Source organism: Cyrtonyx montezumae, unplaced genomic scaffold (genome assembly GCF_038088225.1).
Source record: "Cyrtonyx montezumae isolate F1298 unplaced genomic scaffold, pur_monq_1.0 scaffold_2, whole genome shotgun sequence".
Lineage (NCBI taxonomy): Eukaryota > Metazoa > Chordata > Aves > Galliformes > Odontophoridae > Cyrtonyx > Cyrtonyx montezumae.
The window spans coordinates 47,388,644-47,409,466 of record NW_027071936.1 but is presented as its reverse complement, the minus strand read 5'-3'; the positions used below and the strand labels follow the sequence as shown (position 1 = coordinate 47,409,466).

The 20,823-nt window shown below is 43.0% G+C and overlaps 1 protein-coding gene across 1 annotated transcript in view; it reads right to left on the bottom strand.

The window, feature by feature from the left end:
- The window catches only part of SMIM14 (small integral membrane protein 14), a 39,445-nt gene extending 21,945 nt beyond the window's left edge, over positions 1-17,500 (bottom strand). Inside the window, exons 1-2 of the mRNA XM_065737101.1 lie at positions 17,313-17,500; positions 2,828-2,938 (exon numbers count right to left, since the gene is read on the bottom strand). Coding sequence (XP_065593173.1) covers positions 2,828-2,902 — 75 coding nt within the window. The 5' untranslated portion in view covers positions 2,903-2,938; positions 17,313-17,500. The remainder of the gene's footprint in view (positions 1-2,827; positions 2,939-17,312) is intronic.
- Between the last annotated feature and the right edge of the window lie 3,323 nt (positions 17,501-20,823).

The window sequence follows — 20,823 nt, the reverse complement described above, 5'->3', positions numbered from 1 at the left end:
GCAAACTCTTAGTGAAGCATAAAAATCACAGATACAGTAATGGAGATTTAGCAAGTAGGCTAAATCATGCAACAGGTCAATTGGTCGATTGATACTCTGGCTCTGACGAAGTTATGAGACTTTTCCTTTCTAGATTCTACTGAGTTATCCCAGCTACCGATTTGCTCTTCTGTATTCAGCAGCAGCTGTTTTACCATAGATGAAATCTGGCATTTCCTACTACTCCTCACAGTTTCAAATGTTGATTCATATGATCTTTTTGGAAACTGAACACTGAGCAATAAACTCAATTCTTGCAGCTACACAGGAACACTGTTAGACTGGTATTGGTGACTGCTGCCCCGAGGGTTATACCTATGATTTACTGTGTGTGTGCTCACAACACAGTAACTAGCATGCCTCCAGATCATCCACCTGCACCCACATCATACTGCTTGGGGTATCCTAGGAACAAACTCTCACAGACATAAATCATCTACAACTAGAATCCTCCAGCCACAGCAAAAGAGCACTGGATGACTTGTGCCACTGTCTGTATGTACCTTGTAACAAAAAAAAAAAAAGGTGAGAAATGCAGAAGTGGGGACAAAAGTATGAGCCATACTGCTTCATATTTGCATCTGACAAGCCTCAGTGGAAGAAGAAGCAAACATGCACTCTCCTTTTTCCCTCCCAGCTTCCTGAAGCTTCCTCTGCACCACCTTACCCTGTGTCCAGAGTCAACACAAGAAAGAGATGCACACAGCAGATATCTCATGATAACAATTGGCAAGAATAATTCCTGGGACAGAACACTTGTGTCCACACGAGGGCAGCAGGGAGGAAAGGGGAATTACAAAACCAATCTATCATTCAGCAAGCAAGACAAATGGGCTAATGAATTATTATTGCCCAGAAGAAAATATACTTGCTATTCTCTCACAGAAACAATTAGCAAAGAACAGGTTATCAGGGCCAGCACCTTATAAGCAACATCCTGTGGCATCACTGCATCAGAAGTCATGTGAGCACCTGGGAAAGCTGAGAGTATTTTGAAATTGGACCCCTAGCTGTGAAGCATGGGCTACTATGGCTGTGCCCTGGCACAAAGACTCCACAGAAGTCTCTTTTTTACTGCTACAATCTTGTGCCAATAGCACTGATCTTTCAGAGCCACATAAATAGACTGAAGGATGCAACTGTTCCTCTACTCAGCACTTTCAGTCTGCATCTGGAATACTGCATCCAGTCTCAGATTCCCCTATATTTGACATGTTTATAAACCAAAGTGGATTCAGCAGAGGTTCAGCACGGGCTGGAGCACTTGCTCTGTGAGAGGAGCCTGAGGTAGTTGGGTTTATTCAACCTGGAGACTGTTTTGGATTAATCTAACTGCAGCCTCGAGCATCTATGAAGAGGTTATTGAGAGGACAGAGATAAGCTCTTCACAGTAGTGTATTAGCAGAGGGTATGATACAACAGTGGACAGAACAAAAATTCTTGACCAAAAGGACTGTGAAACATCAGAGCAGGTTGACCCAAGAGGCTGTCAAATGCTATCTCTGATGGCTTTTATGACTCATTTGGTACAAAAATCCTGAATGATCCAGTCTGAATTCACTGTCAACCATGCTCTGAGCAGAAGGTTGACCTAGACTCATCTGGGCTGAATGACTCTGCCAACACTAGCAAATAGGCACACTTGCCTTTCACTGCATGCCCTTACACCCCCTAAACAAGTCTGCTGCATGTTGAGAAATGCGATAAGAAAGCAAGTCAACCGCTTGTGACTTGTGAGACTCAGGCAAGCATAAACTGCACCATATTTGGAATCTATCAAGGGGAAATATTATCAGGCCCATAAAGCGCAGGGAATCAGCAATACAGATATGCTCCATTTGTCTGGTGTCATTTTAAGCTTTTGTTCATCAGGGCACTAAACAGATCTGAGTTGTTTGACAACCCCAGCTTTGATGCATAGCACAAGGATTTCCATGGTCATGTGAGACAAGTACTTGGCATTTCCTCTTGCACTTGCAGAAGATGGTTTTTCCTTCTGCTTCAGACAGTGACTGAGCTCTCCCACTGACAAGGCCAGTTGCGTTGTTCTGGTTTTATTTTGTTTGTTTCCAGCACTGCTATAGTATGGTCTATATGTGATTTTGAGGAAGCAGTCTTGGTATGTGAGCCCAGAAACACAAAGTGAAAAAATAGTGGCATAGGTTCTGCAGTGCTGTGTTATGGACGTCTGTGGTAAATTCTGATTACTGTGAGCAGAGTAATTAAAAAAAAAATAAAAAATGAGGTTATCCAGGCTCCATGAGAGCCTTCACAGGTATCTACCTGGTGTACTCAGTAACTTAAAAGAAAAATTTAGATCCTAAGAAATAAAATGGGATTAAAACAAATTTATGAACATCCACAAAGAGAATTACACGAAACAGAACTCAGTACTCACAATCACTAACTTCTCAAATTCAGTATTTTTTAGTTCAAAAAATAAAGACAATGTTATTTTGCCATACGAGCAGGTAGAATTTCACATGTGGTATTACTCTGAACTCAGAGAGTTTGCAGCATAGTTTCTTTGTTTTTGTGCAGACTTTTCAAGTTACAGAGAAATAATCCAATATAAATAATGCCAGTGCTGCAGAAACGCAGCCTTGGGAAATCAAGGGAAAGCTTTATTAAGTATTCAAATTTTCATCAGAGTCAGATAAGAGATTCTAGTGGCACATGCAACTGAATAAGCAAAATGAAAAGCATCAGTAACTGCAAGCGTGCAAGTGCTGAAGCAATGTCTGTATAATCACACTTCCAAATATAAATATTCTCATGTTATCCTTACCAGATTAATCAGTCTTCTCATTGCATGTTCATGTGAGCAAATGCATTCACAGGGATCAAATCCACCTTCCGCCATGGTTCACTGGGTAAACCTGAACTTTTCTGTGAACACCTAAGAAGAACGAGAATAAAAGTACAATGAACTCTTTTTCAACTGACCTTATTTTACAGAGACTCCCACATCAAATTTCAGCTCATTTTAATGCCAGGGTGAAAAAGCAAAACAAAGCGGGGTAATCCTATTATTCCTTTGGCAGCATGAATAAAGAAGTCTGGTATGTGCAGTTGCATTTTGATGTTGCTGAAAGCAGTGTCTCACGCAGGCTTCCTTGCAGATCAAAATGATTTTTGGCCAAAAAAAATTTTTTTTTTGTTTTTCTATCTGCCCTGGGTTTTCCCACACACCACTATGAAACGCGTACTGACAAAGTAAAACTACAAAGATTAAATCCTGATTTCTCATCTGTACAGTGGCACTCTTAAGTGTACAAACAACATTTGAAAACTCAGGGGGAATCTTTCCTCTCAACCCCCCTTCCAAACTGTTGGCATTCTCCCTTGGGATCAATGTACAGTAAAATAATTTCATATCCTGTAACTTCTTTGCTAGAGGGAGAAATCATCCTTACTGTATAACGAAAGCAAGCAGCAGGGGTGCAAAAGTGGATGTACTTGGAAATGCTTTAGAAATGGAGCTATACACGCTAATTTTAGATCAAAGAAGTAGGTCATTCAGTTAGCAATATAGAAAAAAAGTTCAAAAGATGCAGTAATGGACACGGTGGGGAAGCCATTCAAGTTTATTCACCTGCTGAAACCACTTCCACCCCAGATGTGTCAGCAATAGTACAAGTATACCTTTATTGTCCACCAGTAGTTTTATCAGTGATTTAATTGATGCTCAAGATGCTTAGCTGAGTGGAAGGCAATTTTAACCCTGTGGTCAAATCAGAGATTGTTTTCTCTCTGATAAGGACTCTTCAGCAGCCAAAAGGCCAACCATATCCTGGGTTGCACCGAGAAAAGTGTGACTAGCAGGCTGAGGGAGGTGATTCTGCAGGACACTGAGCTGCTGGAGCAGGTACAGAGGAGGGCCACAAAAACAGTCAGAGGGCTGGAGCACCTCGCCTCTGGGGACAGGCTGAGAGCTGGGGCTCCTCAACCGGAGAAGTGAAGGCTCTGGGGAGATCTTATAGCGGCCTTCCAGTACCTGAAGGGGGAAACAGGAAAGCTGGGGAGTGTGGTGAGACACTGGAACAGGTTGCCCAGTGAGGTTGGAGTCGCTTCCTCCCTGGAAGCACTCAAGGCCAGGCTGGGTGGAGCTTTGAGCAGCGTGGTCTAGTGAGAGGTGTCCTTGCTTATAGTAGAGGGGTTGGAACTAGGTGATCTTAAAAGGTCCCTTCCAACCCAAACCATTCTACTTCTATGAACGACTCTTCCCAAACATTGTTTAATTAAGGTTAGATTCAGACTGTGCTTGTGCTGCAATGCTAGAGTCCTAACTGTGAAATAACCAGCAGGCTTAAAAGGTGGGAGCAGACAGTACACACAACCTGCCCATTCCCTAAAATAGTTTATGAAAGTACCAGCCATAGAAGAGAATGCATCACCACGGCAGTTCTTTCACTTCAAGATAAGAAGTGGAAAAAAGAAAACACATTTCACAACTTTTCCCCCAATTCACTGTGAATGCTTCCCACTCTTCTATACTATCCTTACCCATGGTGCAGAAGGCCAGGTAGTAAAAGAAGGTAAGAGATATCAGTTACCTGCACAGGTCTCCACTTTTTAAAAAAGAATACTGAAAAAAATAGAATTCTGAAGGAATGCAAGAAAGACAGTTTGCCTAGACAGTGAAAAAGACTAACCTGACAATTTAACGAGAAGATAACTGAGATATGACTTGGATATGTAAGGTAAATGGACTTTTGATTAGAAAAATAAACATAAGTTTTGAAAATTTCTTCAATGAAGGAGTCAAAGCCATAAGAAGAAGCTATAATGAACCAAATTAAGACGACAGGGCAGCCATGCATTTTAAGCATTAAGGTAAATGATCAGTGTGACAAATGCCAAAGAGGTGGATTTCCCATCTCTTGATGCATTCAGATGTGCTTCAGGCAAATACAGGTCCAGGCACAGAAGCAGCAGGTTCAGATATAATGTTCTGCATTATGCAGGAGAGATGATCTAATGATTCTTTTCAAGAGTTAGTTACAAAGCAACTACACTAACATCCCTGAAGTTATCTCAGAACTGCTGAAACTACATGGCAATAGTAGAAGAAAATCTTAAACCACACAGGTCCTCTGAATAGTATATCGCCTCAGTCAGAGCAGCCATTCTCAAACTACTCTGGCATGGGGAACAGGTAAAAGCACTGACTGATAAACAGCACAAACTGTTTTTCCTGGACACAATGCTGACATCCAAAATAAGGTGCCTGAACCATGAAAGCTGCAAAACAGTATTTCTAATTCCAACTTGAAAGAATTTAGGAGCCAGTAACACATAGTAATGGCACTGTTGAAAGAGCAGGGGTGTTAACCTGTATACAACCAGGAGAAATCAAAACATCAAATAAGAATAATCACCAATGAAACCAAGCTAGCATTCTTCGTAGAGCAAAAACTGAGAAAGATTAGACAGTAAGTGGGGAAAAGAAATCTGTCATGTAACTTCACAAATTTAAGTAGAAGTGTGCTAGAAGGAATTTACCCCAAGGCACCTGAGCTGTACATGACAAATTACCTTTATGAGCTAAAATAAAGCAGAACACATGTCACCAAGTAAAATGCCTTCCAAGCTTTTCAACACAATCTCCCTTATGAGCTTTCTCACCTTCAAATGACACTTAAAGGAATCACTCTTTGTCTTTTTATCTTCCAAGCTCATAACAAACTCTTAGTGGCAAAGGAATGAGGGTAGGCCATCTATTGTGAGACAAGCACTATTTTTTTCCCTCTGATGAAGAACTAGAGGAAACAGATTTCATATGCAGCTGTCCAGATATAAAGAATAAAGGACAGCTCCAGACAATATGATGATTTTCACTTCTAAAATGACACTCCTGACTGCATTCCTCATTAAAACCTCACTGGCTTAATAACTGTCTTATTTGTAATACACTTTGAATACACAAAGTACTAAGTATCAGCTAAGCTCCATAATTAGATCTAATTTTATTAATGTTTTGTGACCCTGCACGAGATTTGGTAATAAGAGACTTTTTTTAATCTATCCTGGAGCAGAAAAGCTTGGCTCTGCAGTGTGCTCTCAAGCAGCCTCCTGTTCATACCAAAGTCCTTTTCCAGAATTAGCGTGTCTCCTGTCTGCCTCCAGTACTTGCAATTGTCCCATCCCACATCAGCTGCTAGCTGGTTCTGCCCAGCTCTGACCTCTTCGCTATGAGTCACAACAGCTCTCCACCTTTTGCAAACACAGCTCTTTTGCATACAATCTATCATGTAAAAAAGGAAGATATTCTCCCTTCTTTTCTTCATGACACTGAGTGGAGAAAAAAAAATCTTGTCGTTGATTTAACTTTATTTTTTGTATGTTTTCCTGTTGACCACAACCTTGATTTTCTTGAAATTTAAGGCTACAACACCAAGCATAGCCAAGCACTCCGACTGGGAGGGTTACTTTTACCCAACTTTAAATGATTGTATTTTACTTTCGCTACATTATTGGTTACACTATTTAATTCTGGGTTTACAAACACTTGGAAGATTTGTTTGGTAAATACAGCGAAGTTCTCACTGGTAACAGCTGAGAAGATACATATTGTGACCCCTAGACAAAACTAACTGATAGAAAGCAAAAAAAAAAAAATTAATGAGAGAATTGGTAAATGCAGATAAATATGAAGTACACAACACAACTTTCAGTGTATAGTGGCCCACAGAGGTAATCATAAACAGAAGTACTGCAATTAAAATACTGTAGTCAATGTCAGGATGACTGTAAATCAGAAACAAAGTGGACAATGGTCTCTGATGACTTGAGACAGAAACAGCTCAAGTTAGAAGCCCCTGATACCTTCTGTCTGAAATTGCAGGCAATGAAGCCATAATGAAAAACATTTCTACACAATGTTCTAAATTATGAGTCTTCTCAGCTGTATAATTATTGTAAATTGTTTTTATCATCTTTTCCAACCTGTGCCCTACAGCATCATATTGTATTTTACACATCTTAATATATATATTAAAAAAAACATCTTTATAGATACAATCTAATTGTTGTGGGTTGTTTCTTTTGTTTGTTTTTTGTACCTGGAGACTTTTCTGTAGTTTAAATTACTGTAATAACTATACATTATTTCTCAATTCAGCAAGATCTCTCCTGAGCAAATAGCAAGCAGCTGGTGAGCTCTGGGAGACAGAAGTTATACTTTGCCTCTCTTCACCCTAATCACTATAAAATAAAATCCCTTTTTAGCATGATGGCCAGTAGGATATTTTGTCCATTCTTCATGTGGATGCTCTCCAATGTGACTCTAACACTACGCTGATAAATGAGATTGTCAAGGTACAGGTGTTGGTGAACCCTACTCATTGGTAAAAAGGTGTGTGTAAAAACATCATCTCAGTATTTGAAGGAACACTCGCTACGCACAACGCATACTCAGAGCTGCTGCAGATTTGTCACAGATCAAACCTGGCACCTTCATAACAAAGCTTTATGCTCATTAACTTTTATCATTCCTGGATCTGTGCACTCTTAAAATCACACACACAATACAAAAAAAAAAAAAAAATGACTGAAGATTTCCTCTGCCAAGAACTATTTTTGCTGCGCTGATAAATTGAAGGCTAGAAGTGATTGGGAGCAAAATACCTCCAAGCAGCAGACAAGTAACAGAATCTTTCCACTTTGCTTTCAATAGAATCAGAATTCCCTCTATTCAGCTCCCTCTTGCTATTTTACTGACAACTGTAACAACTCAAAGCACAATTGTCAAATAATTCTATGAAGCCAGTTAATCTTGCTGCCGGGTTCAGTTTTAGCAAAGCATGGCAGAAGAAATGAAAATATGTACAAAAATTGAAATAAAAATTTAGATAAAAGCACATGACATGATGAGGCTCTGCAGGAATTCTGAAAAATGATGAAGAGCTAAAAAGAGCAAAAGCAACACACAAAACCAGAACAATTCACTCACTGAAAGATAGAATATCCATTTTCATCTCATTGTCACAGGCAGAAGTCCTCTCTCCCATTCTTTTTCACATTCTCCTAAAGGATCTGTGTTTTCACAGAAAGGATTTGCCTTCTCACGTGCACCTAAGCCATCTTGGTATCCATGATCCCTACCACCTCTTAAGCTTTCTGCATTTATTTCCTTCGCAGCATGCTCCTGACCACTGCTTTTCTAGGGCTGTTTCTTCTGCTGGCCACTCTGTCCCCTGGGTACCATAAGCACACAGAGGCTCCTCCATTGCTAGGCATGCCAGGACACAGTGGTTCAGCCTCTCATACAAGTGGTTACTCTGAAATCTGTTTCTAATCCTGCCTCTCCTGGGGACTGGGCTCATCCAGCCCTGCCTGGTTACATGAAGTCCAATTCAACATCAAGTGGGTGTGCAGCAAAATAATACAGAAAGGTATCTCCAGCAGGGCAATGCTGAAATATTGCTTATTAGCAGCCAACCAACAGAGAAGTCTACACATTCAAGCCCAGCAAAACCAAGCTAAACTCTTCTCTTTTATTAAAATGAGTTTATTAAATAGTGCTTTTTCCTGTTGACTGACAACTTCTTCAGTGTTTGTACAAGCACATCCACCCTCCCATAGATCCTATGTTCTTTGTTAGCCTTCTGATGAACTACCTACGATCAACTCACTTATCTGTTATTTAACTTCCTATTATTCCAGTTGTACAACTAAACTCAGTGTGTAAGAAAGGGCAGGGAATTTTATCTGTTGATTTCTGCATCAAGTTTCTCTTCAAATTTGATTAGAGCACAGATTGGAAAAACAGCAGACATGGATCTGAGGGGTTTGTCAATCTTGAATAAACAAAGAGAAGATAAGGACATGGCTCATTTCACCTTCACACAACTTCGTGGAATTTCTAGCTTCTCTATTACTAGCACCAGAAATATAGCACATTTCCTATCACCAGGGCAATACGAAGGAGGAACAAGGCAGAAATGATAACTGAGCTATTAAAAAAGCAAAGGAAGCAAATAACTAAACACAGGATAAAGCTAGGACAGCGTAAGAAAACAAAAATGTCTGTATTTGAATAGGGAAGAGACATCAGAAAAGGAGCAACAGACGCAGAAAACAAGGAGAACATATGCAGCACTTTAAAACAAAGCAATACAATACTGCAAGAAGTTAGTGGCTAGATATTCCTCACACAACAGAGGACATTCCATTAGCAAACCAGAACGAACTGAGAAGCCAGGACCTCGTGTGAGTGCCTGGTGGGGCTGGTCTGCATTCATTAGCCACCAGCACTAAACTGCTGGGGTCATAGGACCGACAGAAATGCAGCCTGAGAACTACCAAGGAGATTTCCTCTACAAAGCAACTTCCGTCGTTCGCAAGGATAAAAATAGGTTCAGTTAAAAGGAACTTGTATACAAATTGATACTAATTAAAACATTCCAGTGATCTGCTCTCCTCTATCACTATAATTTAAATAGTTCAAGTAAATATTCCCTCACAGCACTAAGTGTAATGCACTGCAACACTTTATCTAGCTATTTTTATAATGGTTATAATATTATTATATTTTTATAAAGCTCTTTCATTAACAGCACAGGGAAGCTCTGTCCTATCATCTCTTCAGTGTTTACAACTCCAACCCACCTTTACTGAAGCAAATACTGCCACTTGCACTGACTTCAGTGGACCAGGATCCAGTGGCCCTGGAGGGTCGTGGAGCCCTGATGGTCTTTTTCTACCAGGTCTATTCCTGGTCATTAAATTTTTCTGAAAAAAAAAAAAAAGAGACCCAGCTGGCTACCTAGGCACAGCAGCAGAACAGCAGGATGTCAGTGTGGGTGCTACCACTGTGATGTGTGGCTTCAATTACAGCTCTCTCCAACTAATCATGCCAGCACAGATTGCTTGTTAAGCTCCTCTACTGAAAGGAGCTGCAATGATTTTGCCAGACAATACAATACCCAAAGAGGGTTCCTAGATACAGGAACACTCTTCAGAAGCAATTCTCTTCAGTCTCTTTACTTTCAGTTCCAGGGGATGGGGGGAATGAAGCTGATTTTGTACTTGAAAGCACCAGCACGTCTTCCTGGACTTCCAGCCGTATCCTAATGTGTTGGCAAGTATATTTTTGTGCTGCAAATTTTCTCAGGATAATTAACGAGATCCAAGATGAACTTTTCAATGCAGAATAAGCCAAGCTAGTTCTGCTCTTCATGGAAAAGAACCACGCACACAGCTGGTGCTGGTCTGCTTGGTTCCAACAGAGACACCAAGACCAGTGGGAGTCCCTCAGAAGATCTGCTCACTCAGACACGTCCTGCTCCAAGCATATCAGTGGGTAACTTTCCTACTGTCTCACAAACGATCTGGCATTTAAGTAAATTAGGAAGTAATTTTCCAGTGCCATCCATCTGGCACTTCTTACAAATGCTAACTTACTATAAAACAACTTGTTAAAAGCAGGAGCAAACCCAAAGAAACCAAGAAATGCCAACCCAAATACTGAAGGATGCTACAGGAAGGACCCCTGAGCAGAGACAGACTCAGAACCGAGGAGCAAATGTTGAGCATCCTACTGATGGGAAGGTTCAGGCTGGATATCAGGAAGAGATTGTTCACCAGAGGGTTAGGCATGGAACAGGCTCTCCAGAGTAGCAGTCATGGCCACAAACTGCTGGACTTCAAGAAGCATTTGGACAACACTCTCAGACATAGGGGTTGAATTTTGAGTGGAGACAAGAGTTGCACTCATTATGGGTACCTTCCAACTTAAGATATTCTATGATTCTGTGATGGTTTCCAATGGCCTCCCAGGATTGCTGCAGCACTGGTGCATCCCTTATCCCCACAGGTCCACCACTGTGTGACAGTCATGTAGGAAGCATTGTTAGGCAACCTGTGTGCAGTCACTGGGACTTGTTCTAAGTGGGTCAGGAAAATAACTGTTCTGGTTACAGTCCGCTGCACTGGCACTAAAAACAGCAAAGTAAGAACGCAAGAACTTAGATGCTTATAATATAGAAAAGGCCTCTCACAGCCAAACATGATGCTTTTCTTGCTATGTGCAAAGTTCACGCTGCTTCAAGGATGGCAGTATCTTGCACAAAGCTGGCAGCAAGCTTCTTGCTTGTGGCTGTGATACGAGGCTGACCAGGGCTAATAGGGAGCCCAGGTGCCTCAGCTCAGTGCAGAACAGTACACCAAGGAGCTGGAAAAGACAGCATAGATGCTGCATTTGGATTACTTAAAGCTATCCAGTGTCAAGCACAAAGCTCCGAGGACAAAGAACTCACATATTCAAACCCCACCATTGCAGTTCTGGTCCTCACTGCTCTACTCACAGCCAGTCCCTGTTACTTGAGGGGGGAGAAAGATTTCACACTTCAGGGTTATCAGGCTGCTGTCAGTGACCAAAACCAAAACCCCCCCAAGGAAGGTAAACAAGACACATCAAGATTTAAAAATCTACTTATTCCTGTGCCTCACATTCCTTTTGGGTAAAACACTTGAAAAGGAGCTAATTATGCACATCCAGTCATGGACCAAAAAAGCAGTCCAGCTATTTTAGAATTCATTTACTAATATTTGATGCAGAACGTTATTGCCAAACTCCAGCTGTCAGCATTCGGTCATCCTTTTGTTAAAAGGATGACATTTTTCTGAAAGAAGCCTCTTGCAATATGAAAGCTAATTAAGAGACGATGTCAGTTGCACAGAACACTGTCCAAGAATAACACTCTGTTTCTGCTAAGTAAATACCTCAGCTTCACTTCAGTATTTATTTCTAAAGTAGAAACTGTGACAATGGTCTAGGACAAAGAAATTATTTCTATTATGCTGAATGACTAAAGGAAATTTTATCACTGTTAATGCAAAAGGGTGAGCAATCCTCTAAAATTTATTAAGCTATTACATTTAATCAGTTCACAGAGCAAACTGGGAGTCCTCTCCCATGGTCTTTAAGGTTAAGAAATCCTACTGACTTTAATGGGATTTTCCACTCAAGTGGTAACTGGAAGAGCCAGCTCCAAGGCAAATGTGCTTACTTTCCTGCTTTTGGTTCATTTCTCCAGCACTCCAGACTATCCACAGCTTCTGCCGACATTCCTCCTTTCATTCCTCAGTCTCCTAAATTCAGCACCGGGGCTGCAGGAGCGCCAAACCTGCAGCCCTACAGAGAGCACTGCTGCCCTGTGCCATGTGAGACGGGCTGGCAGCTGGCACTGCTGCTGCAGGCAGGCCCCATCAAGACACTGGGGGGGGGCTGGCATTCCAGGGAGCAGACTTCAGCAGGGAGGCAAGAATGGGTAGATGGAACACGTTCCTCTGACAAACTATGTAACCTATTCATAAAACATCCCTGCTCTCGTTCTAGCGTTTCATTTAATGTGTTCAGATGTTCCCAAGGAACTCAGAAGCATAACGTGGATGCAAATGTAGAGCTCTTTCAGCGAGGCTCAAGACTCTGTGGCAGCTGCTCCCACACAGGCTCTGAGCCCGTGAGACCTGTAAGCTGATGGGACTTTGCTGAGCTCATCAAAGACAAAAGTTGAGCTGAGACTTCATTCAGAAGTGCCACAGGCACACAGACAGCCACTGCAGCTTGGATGGCCTGAGACAACTCATTTGTTTGAGGTAACTCTTTCTGGATGCTCAATAATTGAGAATTTTTCAGACATGTCACCTCTTCGGAAAAATAAAGATTAAAAAATTCTCTTACCCACTCCTTTACAAAAATGTAATAAAAACAAATGACAGTATTTCCTCTGTACTGAGGCAGAAAGAGCAGCCCTAAAGCATAAGCAATTAAGTTTTTTTGAGACTTGCTTCTTAGGAGTGTAATTATTTAGAATATAATAAACCTTACTAACTCCTTAGAACTGTAGAAGTACACTGTTCCTTAATATTTCTCCTATCCCACACAAACACAAAAATTATACTGAAATTCTCTGGAATATTTTCATTATGTTTTTTTCTCCACGGATGACATATGTTTCTAATAACTTGCCACTGAGAAAACAGATTTAGCAGGGTAGCAGCATGCTGAGAAAGATAGCAGGATTTTCAATTTTCAGATGAAAGCAGCTCTATTCCCTGGCAGCCCTACTCCCAAACCCTCTAGGCCAGATCAAATTTTATCTGAAGCTAGCGGATGCCTGTCTTTGCCTTACACAGAAGTTGAATCAGGTTTTCTACATACCTGAAGCAAACAATTTGAGCTCATAAAATAGAGCCTTTTTAACAAGCACTTATACCAGAGGGAATCTGTTGCAATTAACAAGCCCAAAAATCCTGGTTATTTACATACGTATAGCTAACAGAAAACCCAGTTTTTAACCCAAAACAATACCCATTCAGCAGACTCACTGTCAAGTCTACAGCATCAAAAGGAAGGTGCTATGCAAATGATACATCGCTACCCTACAGCTACAAGGAGCAGATTTTTAAAACTATTAATTTGCATAATGAAAATCCATGGTACTATTTGATGAGATTGTGATCAGCTGCTTTGAAAAACATATCACAATCTTTATCTCCAACATCTTCCTCCAGGAAAGAAGGTATTTTTCAACCTTTGGACACAACTGCTCTACACACAAACTTGAAAGTGAAGCATCCAATGACTCCTGTGTCCCAAAGGATGTCTACATAAAGGAATATGAAGGTGGTGAGCCTCTAATCACGCTGCAACCATGGCAGAAGCATTCCTGTTGAAGCTGTGCTACTCAGAGCAGGAAGCTTTGTTTCACACCAATGGTTACCAACTGTTTGAAGAGCTGACACCCAGCTTTTCCTCACATCCTCACGTAATTTTATTCTAAATTGCTTTCCCCTTTTACCAACTTTTTACACATGAAAACTGACACAAAGTACTTTATCACGTTCTCAAAAAATAATGCCTTGTTAAAAAATATCATTAAACATCAAGCCATATATGAAGACATATCAGTGAACAAAAACAAGACCAAAACTCTGTTACTATGGGTCTGCATTTGAGAAAAATTTGACAAATAAGGCATTGCAACTGCTTCTCTCACATTAATGGCTGGAGCTACATTTTTGTACAGCTTTTCCACTTCTTTTGATAAAATCTTCTCTTCCCTAGGAGAGCTCAGTGCTTTGAATGTGGCATTTGTCTATCAGCTTTATAAAGTAAGAAATAAGCTATATTTAGCTCTAGAAAGCCATGGGTTTTAATGCATGCAGAGCTGACAAGGAATCAGAATTAATCTTAATGAGGAAAACTTTTATCAAGTGTAACTCTATCTGTTCCCACCCAAACGGGACTAATTTGTTCCATTATCTCTAAAAATACCAGCTAGATACTTTAACTAAAGCCTTCGAAGCATGTTTGTTCAATTAACAACCATGCAAATGTAAAACCAGCCAAGGGATGCTTCCTGAGCATCTTCAGATCTCTCACGAAAAACTGAATCAAACACTGCTAGAGAACTTCTTGCTGCCCCTGCCAATGCCACGAGATAGGTGCTGGGATGGAAAGGGGGCCATGAGCATCCATTGTACCACTGTCCAGCAGAAAGAAGACTAAGACAGCCTGATCCTCTTCATATACATGACTGTATTCCTACATAGTAAGGAGTTGAGTCTTCCTTCAATTTCAGGTTCCTTGGGAACTTGGGAAGCTAGCTGTCAGTGAGTCAAAGCCTTAAAGCTGAAGGAATTATTCTGGGAAAATCGTTCTTTTTTCTGTTTTGCTTTGGTGTTGGTTTTTCTGGTGTTCTTTTTTTTTTTTAACCTGAACAAGCAGTGCAAGATTTGGCTGTGTGGTATATAACCTTAGAAAGTTTTCTCACTTGGATCTTCCAAGAAGCACTCCTCAGCATTTTGTAGGTGCCTCATTAACAACCAGATAGGGTCTTCATGTATTAATAAATCAAATCTAGGAAGTCAGAACAGAAAGAATGCTTAACATCAAGTGCAATAGTGTAGAAGAGTACGCAGAGCAGGCTCACAGACTCTCTAATTTGCTCCCCAAGCAGAATATGGGCAGATGACATCTATTCATCTGTGCATAAGTACATCTGCCAAAATATTTCTACATCTGTTCTGAAAAGAAACCTGATAAACGTTCAAAACGTACAGAGTAAGGATCTCACCCTTGGTGTTATCAGAGCACCAGATACCTCCATTCATACACACTTATAAAAAACAGAAAGATTTTGCTACTTTCACTGCACTGGCCTCAATTTCTGCAAACGTGCTGCTACGATGAACTCAGCTGAGACAAAATTTGTCCTTTAATAGTATATGTCAAATACCTAAAATATCTAGAAGGGAAAATTCTGAAATGTAAAACAGACTTTGTTTTATTACACATCTGTTATGCAAATAACATTCAAACATCACTAATCCTGAAGTCTAAATATATGAAAGCAGAGAATGAGTGGTTAATAATGAAACAAGAAGTCAGTTTGAAACCAACTTTCTCTAAAATCCAAAAATTAAACTTTTGAAATTGGATTGAGGATTAGATAGTTGGAAAGGAATTAAAACTATAATATATTTTTAATTTTCTTTTCTGTAGATGACTTCTCTAATGACAAGTACATTTTTCTTACCTTCTTTTAGAAGGAAGGAATAACGTGGACTGCAGAATGCAGCACAAATGTCTGTGTCATGCACTTGGGATTTAACAGACTAAACGCATGACTTCAGTAACAAGCTGCAGAAGTGCCACAACAGCATACAAAACCCCCTAGAACCATATTTGTAATATTTATTTTTATAGCCAGCCAGGCTAAAACACGATCCAACCAGGACAACAGAAAGGCTCCTGCTACAATCTCAGTTTGGAAACAGACCCTTTTGGCTTATGGCTCTGAGCAGGTCAGGGCGTTTCCTGCTTGACAGTGATGCACGTGGCCCAGTACTTTGTGAAATGGCCAACAGCAAGTCCAGCAAGCCCTCACACTACTATTGTGCCTTGTGGAAAACAATCTTAAGCCAATTCAAATACAGAACTCTGTGATATGGTGGGGTTAGGCAAGAAAAGCAAACATCGAATTTTACAGAAAGGGGCAACAGAACCAACCAGAGATCAGGTTCACCTACCCCAGTGACACGGGAAGAAATCAGGACTGAAGTGATTGGTGTGCTGCCAACCACTACAGCCACTATTTTCTGCCAGCTTGTTCTATTGTTTTGAGCTACACTGCCAGTGACAGGGTCACTTCTCAAAAAAAACAATAACAACAATAGTTTGACTTCTTTCATCTGGACAGGCCATAAGGATACAAAGAATGAGACAGAACTATCAGGGACGTCATTACTATAGTCAGGAAGAAATCAGCTCAACAAAAATCAAAATAAGACTTAAGATTTTCTTTCTGATGTCTGCCTTTGAAAGCAACAGAAGTAAGTAAAGGTCAACAGCACTGTAAGAACTGAACATGAATGACTTCTTAGAAGTGACCGACTGAGGCTCCTTGCAGATAGGCAACTTGCCCAGTGGGCACGTTAACATTAACGCAATATGTTCTTTTAAAAGTTGGATGCCCTCATGCTTAAAAACCACAGATGAGCTTTCACGACTTCTCAAGACAAGGATGTTTACCATCGCAAAACACAGGCACTCCCTACACCACTAAGCCTACAGTGCAACGGCAGTCCCGAAGCCGGGCCGGGAGAACAGGTGTTTGCCGATCCCGGGGCGGGTCACATGCCGGGGCCCGAGCTCTCGGGGAGGGCAGCGGCGCTGGGACAGCAAAGCACCAACTGTCACGGTGCCAAGGCCGGCAACCCTCTGCCCCGCCGCTGCCAACCACCCCAGGGAGCCCACGCCCGGGACGCTGCCTGAAGGAAGTTAACGGCAGCGTGACGCTGTCATCCGGAGGCTCGGCTTTAACAGGACGCCGTCCGCTTTTCTCCACTCAGCGCGCTTTTCGGCGAGGGAAACGCATACCCCGTCAGCGTGTCGCTCCCAGCTCCTCTGCAGACGCAAAACCAGAACCACGGGCTGAAGCATCGCCCCGAGACCCTCTAAAAAGACACAAGCGCGCGACTTCGCGCTGACAACCCCAGCAACCGAAAACGGCCGAGCGAATCCTCGATACGGTTCGGTTGCTGCGCAGCCCAGCGCCTGCCAAGCGTCGGCACCCAGCGAAGCGCCCGGCAGCAGGGACGCTCCGGACTCCGCCGGCCTCGGGGTTACCGGGGCCGCGGCTCAGGCCGCTCCGCGCCCCGCAGGACGGAGGGACGGCCGAGGAGCGGGGCTGCCCGCGGAGTCCCGCCCGGCCGCGGCCCTCCCTCTCCCCCCCCCGGCGGCCGCGGCGCTCCCCGCTCACCGTGCTCCGGCCGCCGTCGCGGGGCTGCGGAGGGAGAGAGGGCCGCGGGGCGCTGCGCGGACGGGGCGGGCGGACTAGCTGGGGCGGACTAGCTGAGGCGGCCCCGCGGCTCGGCCCCGCTGCTTGGGGCCGGCTCACACGTCAGCCGCCACGAGACCCGGATCTGCCGGCTCCCGGCGGCGGCGGAGCGCCGGGGCGGTGCCGAGCCGCTCGCTGCTCCCGCCCCCCAGCACCGCCCCTCGCTGCCCCGCCCGGCCCCGCCGCCGCCGCCGGGGCTGCCCGCGTGGTCGGAAGTAGTGCCGGTTCTGGTGCCTTTCCCCTCCCTGAAGAGAGGGAATTTGCAGTGCGGTTCGTAACTCGAAGCTTATTTGGATGCTCGTGACTGCAGCTGTTCTCTTGAAGTAACGTGCTCAGCAGCTGTGGGACGCTGTAAGGAAAACTTCAGACGGTGGTTTCCAACGTCAGCCAGTTGCGCTCCTCCGTGCAGCTATAGAGCAGCAATGCCGCTCTGCCACGCCAGGGTCAGGAGCGAGTCCTGCCCTGGGGACGGCGATACCGTTCCATAATGCAGCGGGGATCTCATAGGGAATGAAATCTTGTGCTCCGCTATTTTCAAGGCCGGATTACTTACCTCAGGCCAACACGGATCAAGCTGCGATTGCGATGAGAAAGGAGGGCTGGATAGACACCGCAAGTTCTCCCAGCTCCGTACCTCCCCGTAGCACAAAAACCTTCTGTGCTCTGATGGGGCACGCTGTGCTCGTCCCCGTTCTCTACTCTCATGAGGAGCTCAAGCCTTCTTTCACGGCTGCAGGGTTTGTTTTCTTCTGAGCACTTTTTCCTAGCATCGAGTGCCAAGCCTGTGTCACTCTGCCCAGCATCGGGCGCAGCACCAGCTGGCAGTCTTGCACTGCCAGCGATCCCTGTGCAAAGCCACATCCCTAACACGCAGCCCAGGTGCCCATGCACGTCACAGCTCTGCCCCTGGCCACGGTGACTGCTTCCCAGGAGGCAGCAGCCAGCTATCTCTGTCTGGCCATGCTGCACAGTCTTGCCTCTCCTTAACCTTGTTTGAGCCCTTTCTCTTGTGTGAGTGCTAGACTAAATCATGGCAATATTGCAAGTGAACAGAGGCACAGACACAAGGCCAGGCCACCACAGAAAAACATCTCAGTAACGAGCCATCCCAGAAGCAAGCAGAGACAGTTTTCCAACACCATTAAGAGCCTTACCTACTTGTATGCCCCTCCATACGTAGCACCTAGGGCTAGTCACTGTTCTAGGATATGGAATTGAGATCCAAAACCCCAAACCAGACACAGCTTACAGTATTAGTCTTGGCTCAAACAAGAGAGCAATGGCAACTCATAAATAGTGGAGAGAAAGGTTCCTTCTGTCAAGTTGAGCCAGAAATAGTGAACACTTCTATTTTCTTGCCTGTAAGTAAAGCTAAACTGCCTGTTGTTGCCAAACGGATGGAAAGCACACTTAGGGGAACTGGTAGAATTAGGAAGTCTCACAGTGACTGATCTATGGCAAACTTGTACAATCCTAAAATTAGAAGGGATAAACTAAATGAGCTAGACAGACTCAGATGCCTTGTCTGAAAAAACACGAAATTGCCAAGGGATTGCAAAGGAGAGCCAGGAGCTGGTGGAGATGAAGCAAACTACAAGAAAGCACTAGGAATAGTGGCATTTAGAGCTACGTGTGAGATGACTTCCTCTCCTAATTTGCATGAAATGCAGCTTCCTTGAAACTCCATGTTTTGCATCTTTCTGGCTTATTTCTCACACCATCCTAAGAGGAACACATATCACATTGTAATCTCCTGAAATAGTCCCTTGATAAGGCATGCATGCAGCATGCCAGCCAGGCAGGCTCTGGGTGGGACGCAAGTGCTCACACCCCTCTCTGCTCCCTTTGCTACTGCAAAGTTCTACATATCTAAATAGTTTTACATAACTGATCCCAGTAAAAAGCTGGCCTTTTTCAGTATTTCATTCTGCATCATTTGCACCGCCTCTTTGACAGCAAAATCTGATTAACTTTCTTTGTTTAACATACATGTTTCTGTTGGCATCCTTGAAGAGATGGGAAGCTAGTGTAGCTAATGAAGGATGGATTGTTGGAAGAGTGATCTTCAGGTAATGAAACTTCAGAGTATGAACTGTCAAGGAAGGGAGCTTCAGAAAGTACAACCAGGAGCAAGAGAAACAATGCATAAGGTTATTGCTTTCAAATCAGTGAGTACATACACTATATGTAGGCAGAAAGCAGCTAAGTATTTTACATAAAACATTTTGTAGGCATCCCTCAGTGCATCCCTCTGAATTTGGCCCTCCTGATTCCCACGGGCAAATGAACAAGCCATAGCAGGCGGTGATTCTATCTCAGCTTCCCACTCCCAGGTTTCAGCCATCTGCTCCCCCTCACACTCAGAAATTTAGTGCACGACACAGCAATAAAATGAGATTCTGATATGGAGGCTGTGTTCAGACTCACCCTGTTGAAGTGTCCTTCCTGGCAGGAAAACTACAATGAAAACAGTGATGATTTAGGCTACTGGTAATGACTTTATGAACAAAAGCATGAGGTGCATTCAAGATCAGCTAGTAGCAATAAAATAGTAAGTCCATTGATTTTGGCACAGTAGAAAGAACTGTACTGCCACTGCAAAGCTAGAATACGATATATAACTCTGACTGAAGGGCAGAAGATGGCAATGTTCCTTCCACCAGTAACCCTGTACAATAGAGGGTAGGAGTTGAGCAAAACTCAGTATGTCATTCTTTACATCTGTCATCTAAAAGTAGAATGGATTGGGCATTTTGTAAAGCCTCAGGCAGATGCCACATTCCCAATCATGGTGCTGGCTTTCAACTGTTTAACCCCAATAGGCAATAGAAAATTAGGATTCGTGCTGGTGGGCTAACTTGACAAATAATAGATGAATTTGTTACAGATATCCAAAGCATTACTTTTTCCATTGTGAAGCTCTCCTGCTGATGTTCTTCTCATCTTTGCTGCTCATGCCACTAGGCACTGAATCGCTCCCATCCAGATACCCTGTGGCATGGAAATTATTCAGCTACAATTCATACAGATCTGAAAAATGACCTAAAAACTCAGGCAAGTCCTCTTAACTTTTCTGTCTGCTCTCCCTTTTCCTTTAAGCAGTCCACACAGTGCTGTTTCCAGAAGGAATGCACAAGAAATTCAACCTCAAATTTTGATACCGAAGAGTCGCTTGGAAGCCATCTGTATCATGGCCTGAAAATGGCATCCAACAAGTGGAAAGAAAAAGACTGTAAAGTAAATAAATACCCTTGTGGTAGTATCAAGCAGCAACATCTCTTTTTAGTAATGCTTTCAATTAGAAAGAGGCATCTGATTTTGGAAAAGAAGCCAAATCCTCAGAAAAGTTGCTGACAAACATTCCTAGCTGGAATGGCATCTCACAGCACACTGCAGAATTGCAAAGTACTCTGGAGTATTAGGCAGCAAGCCT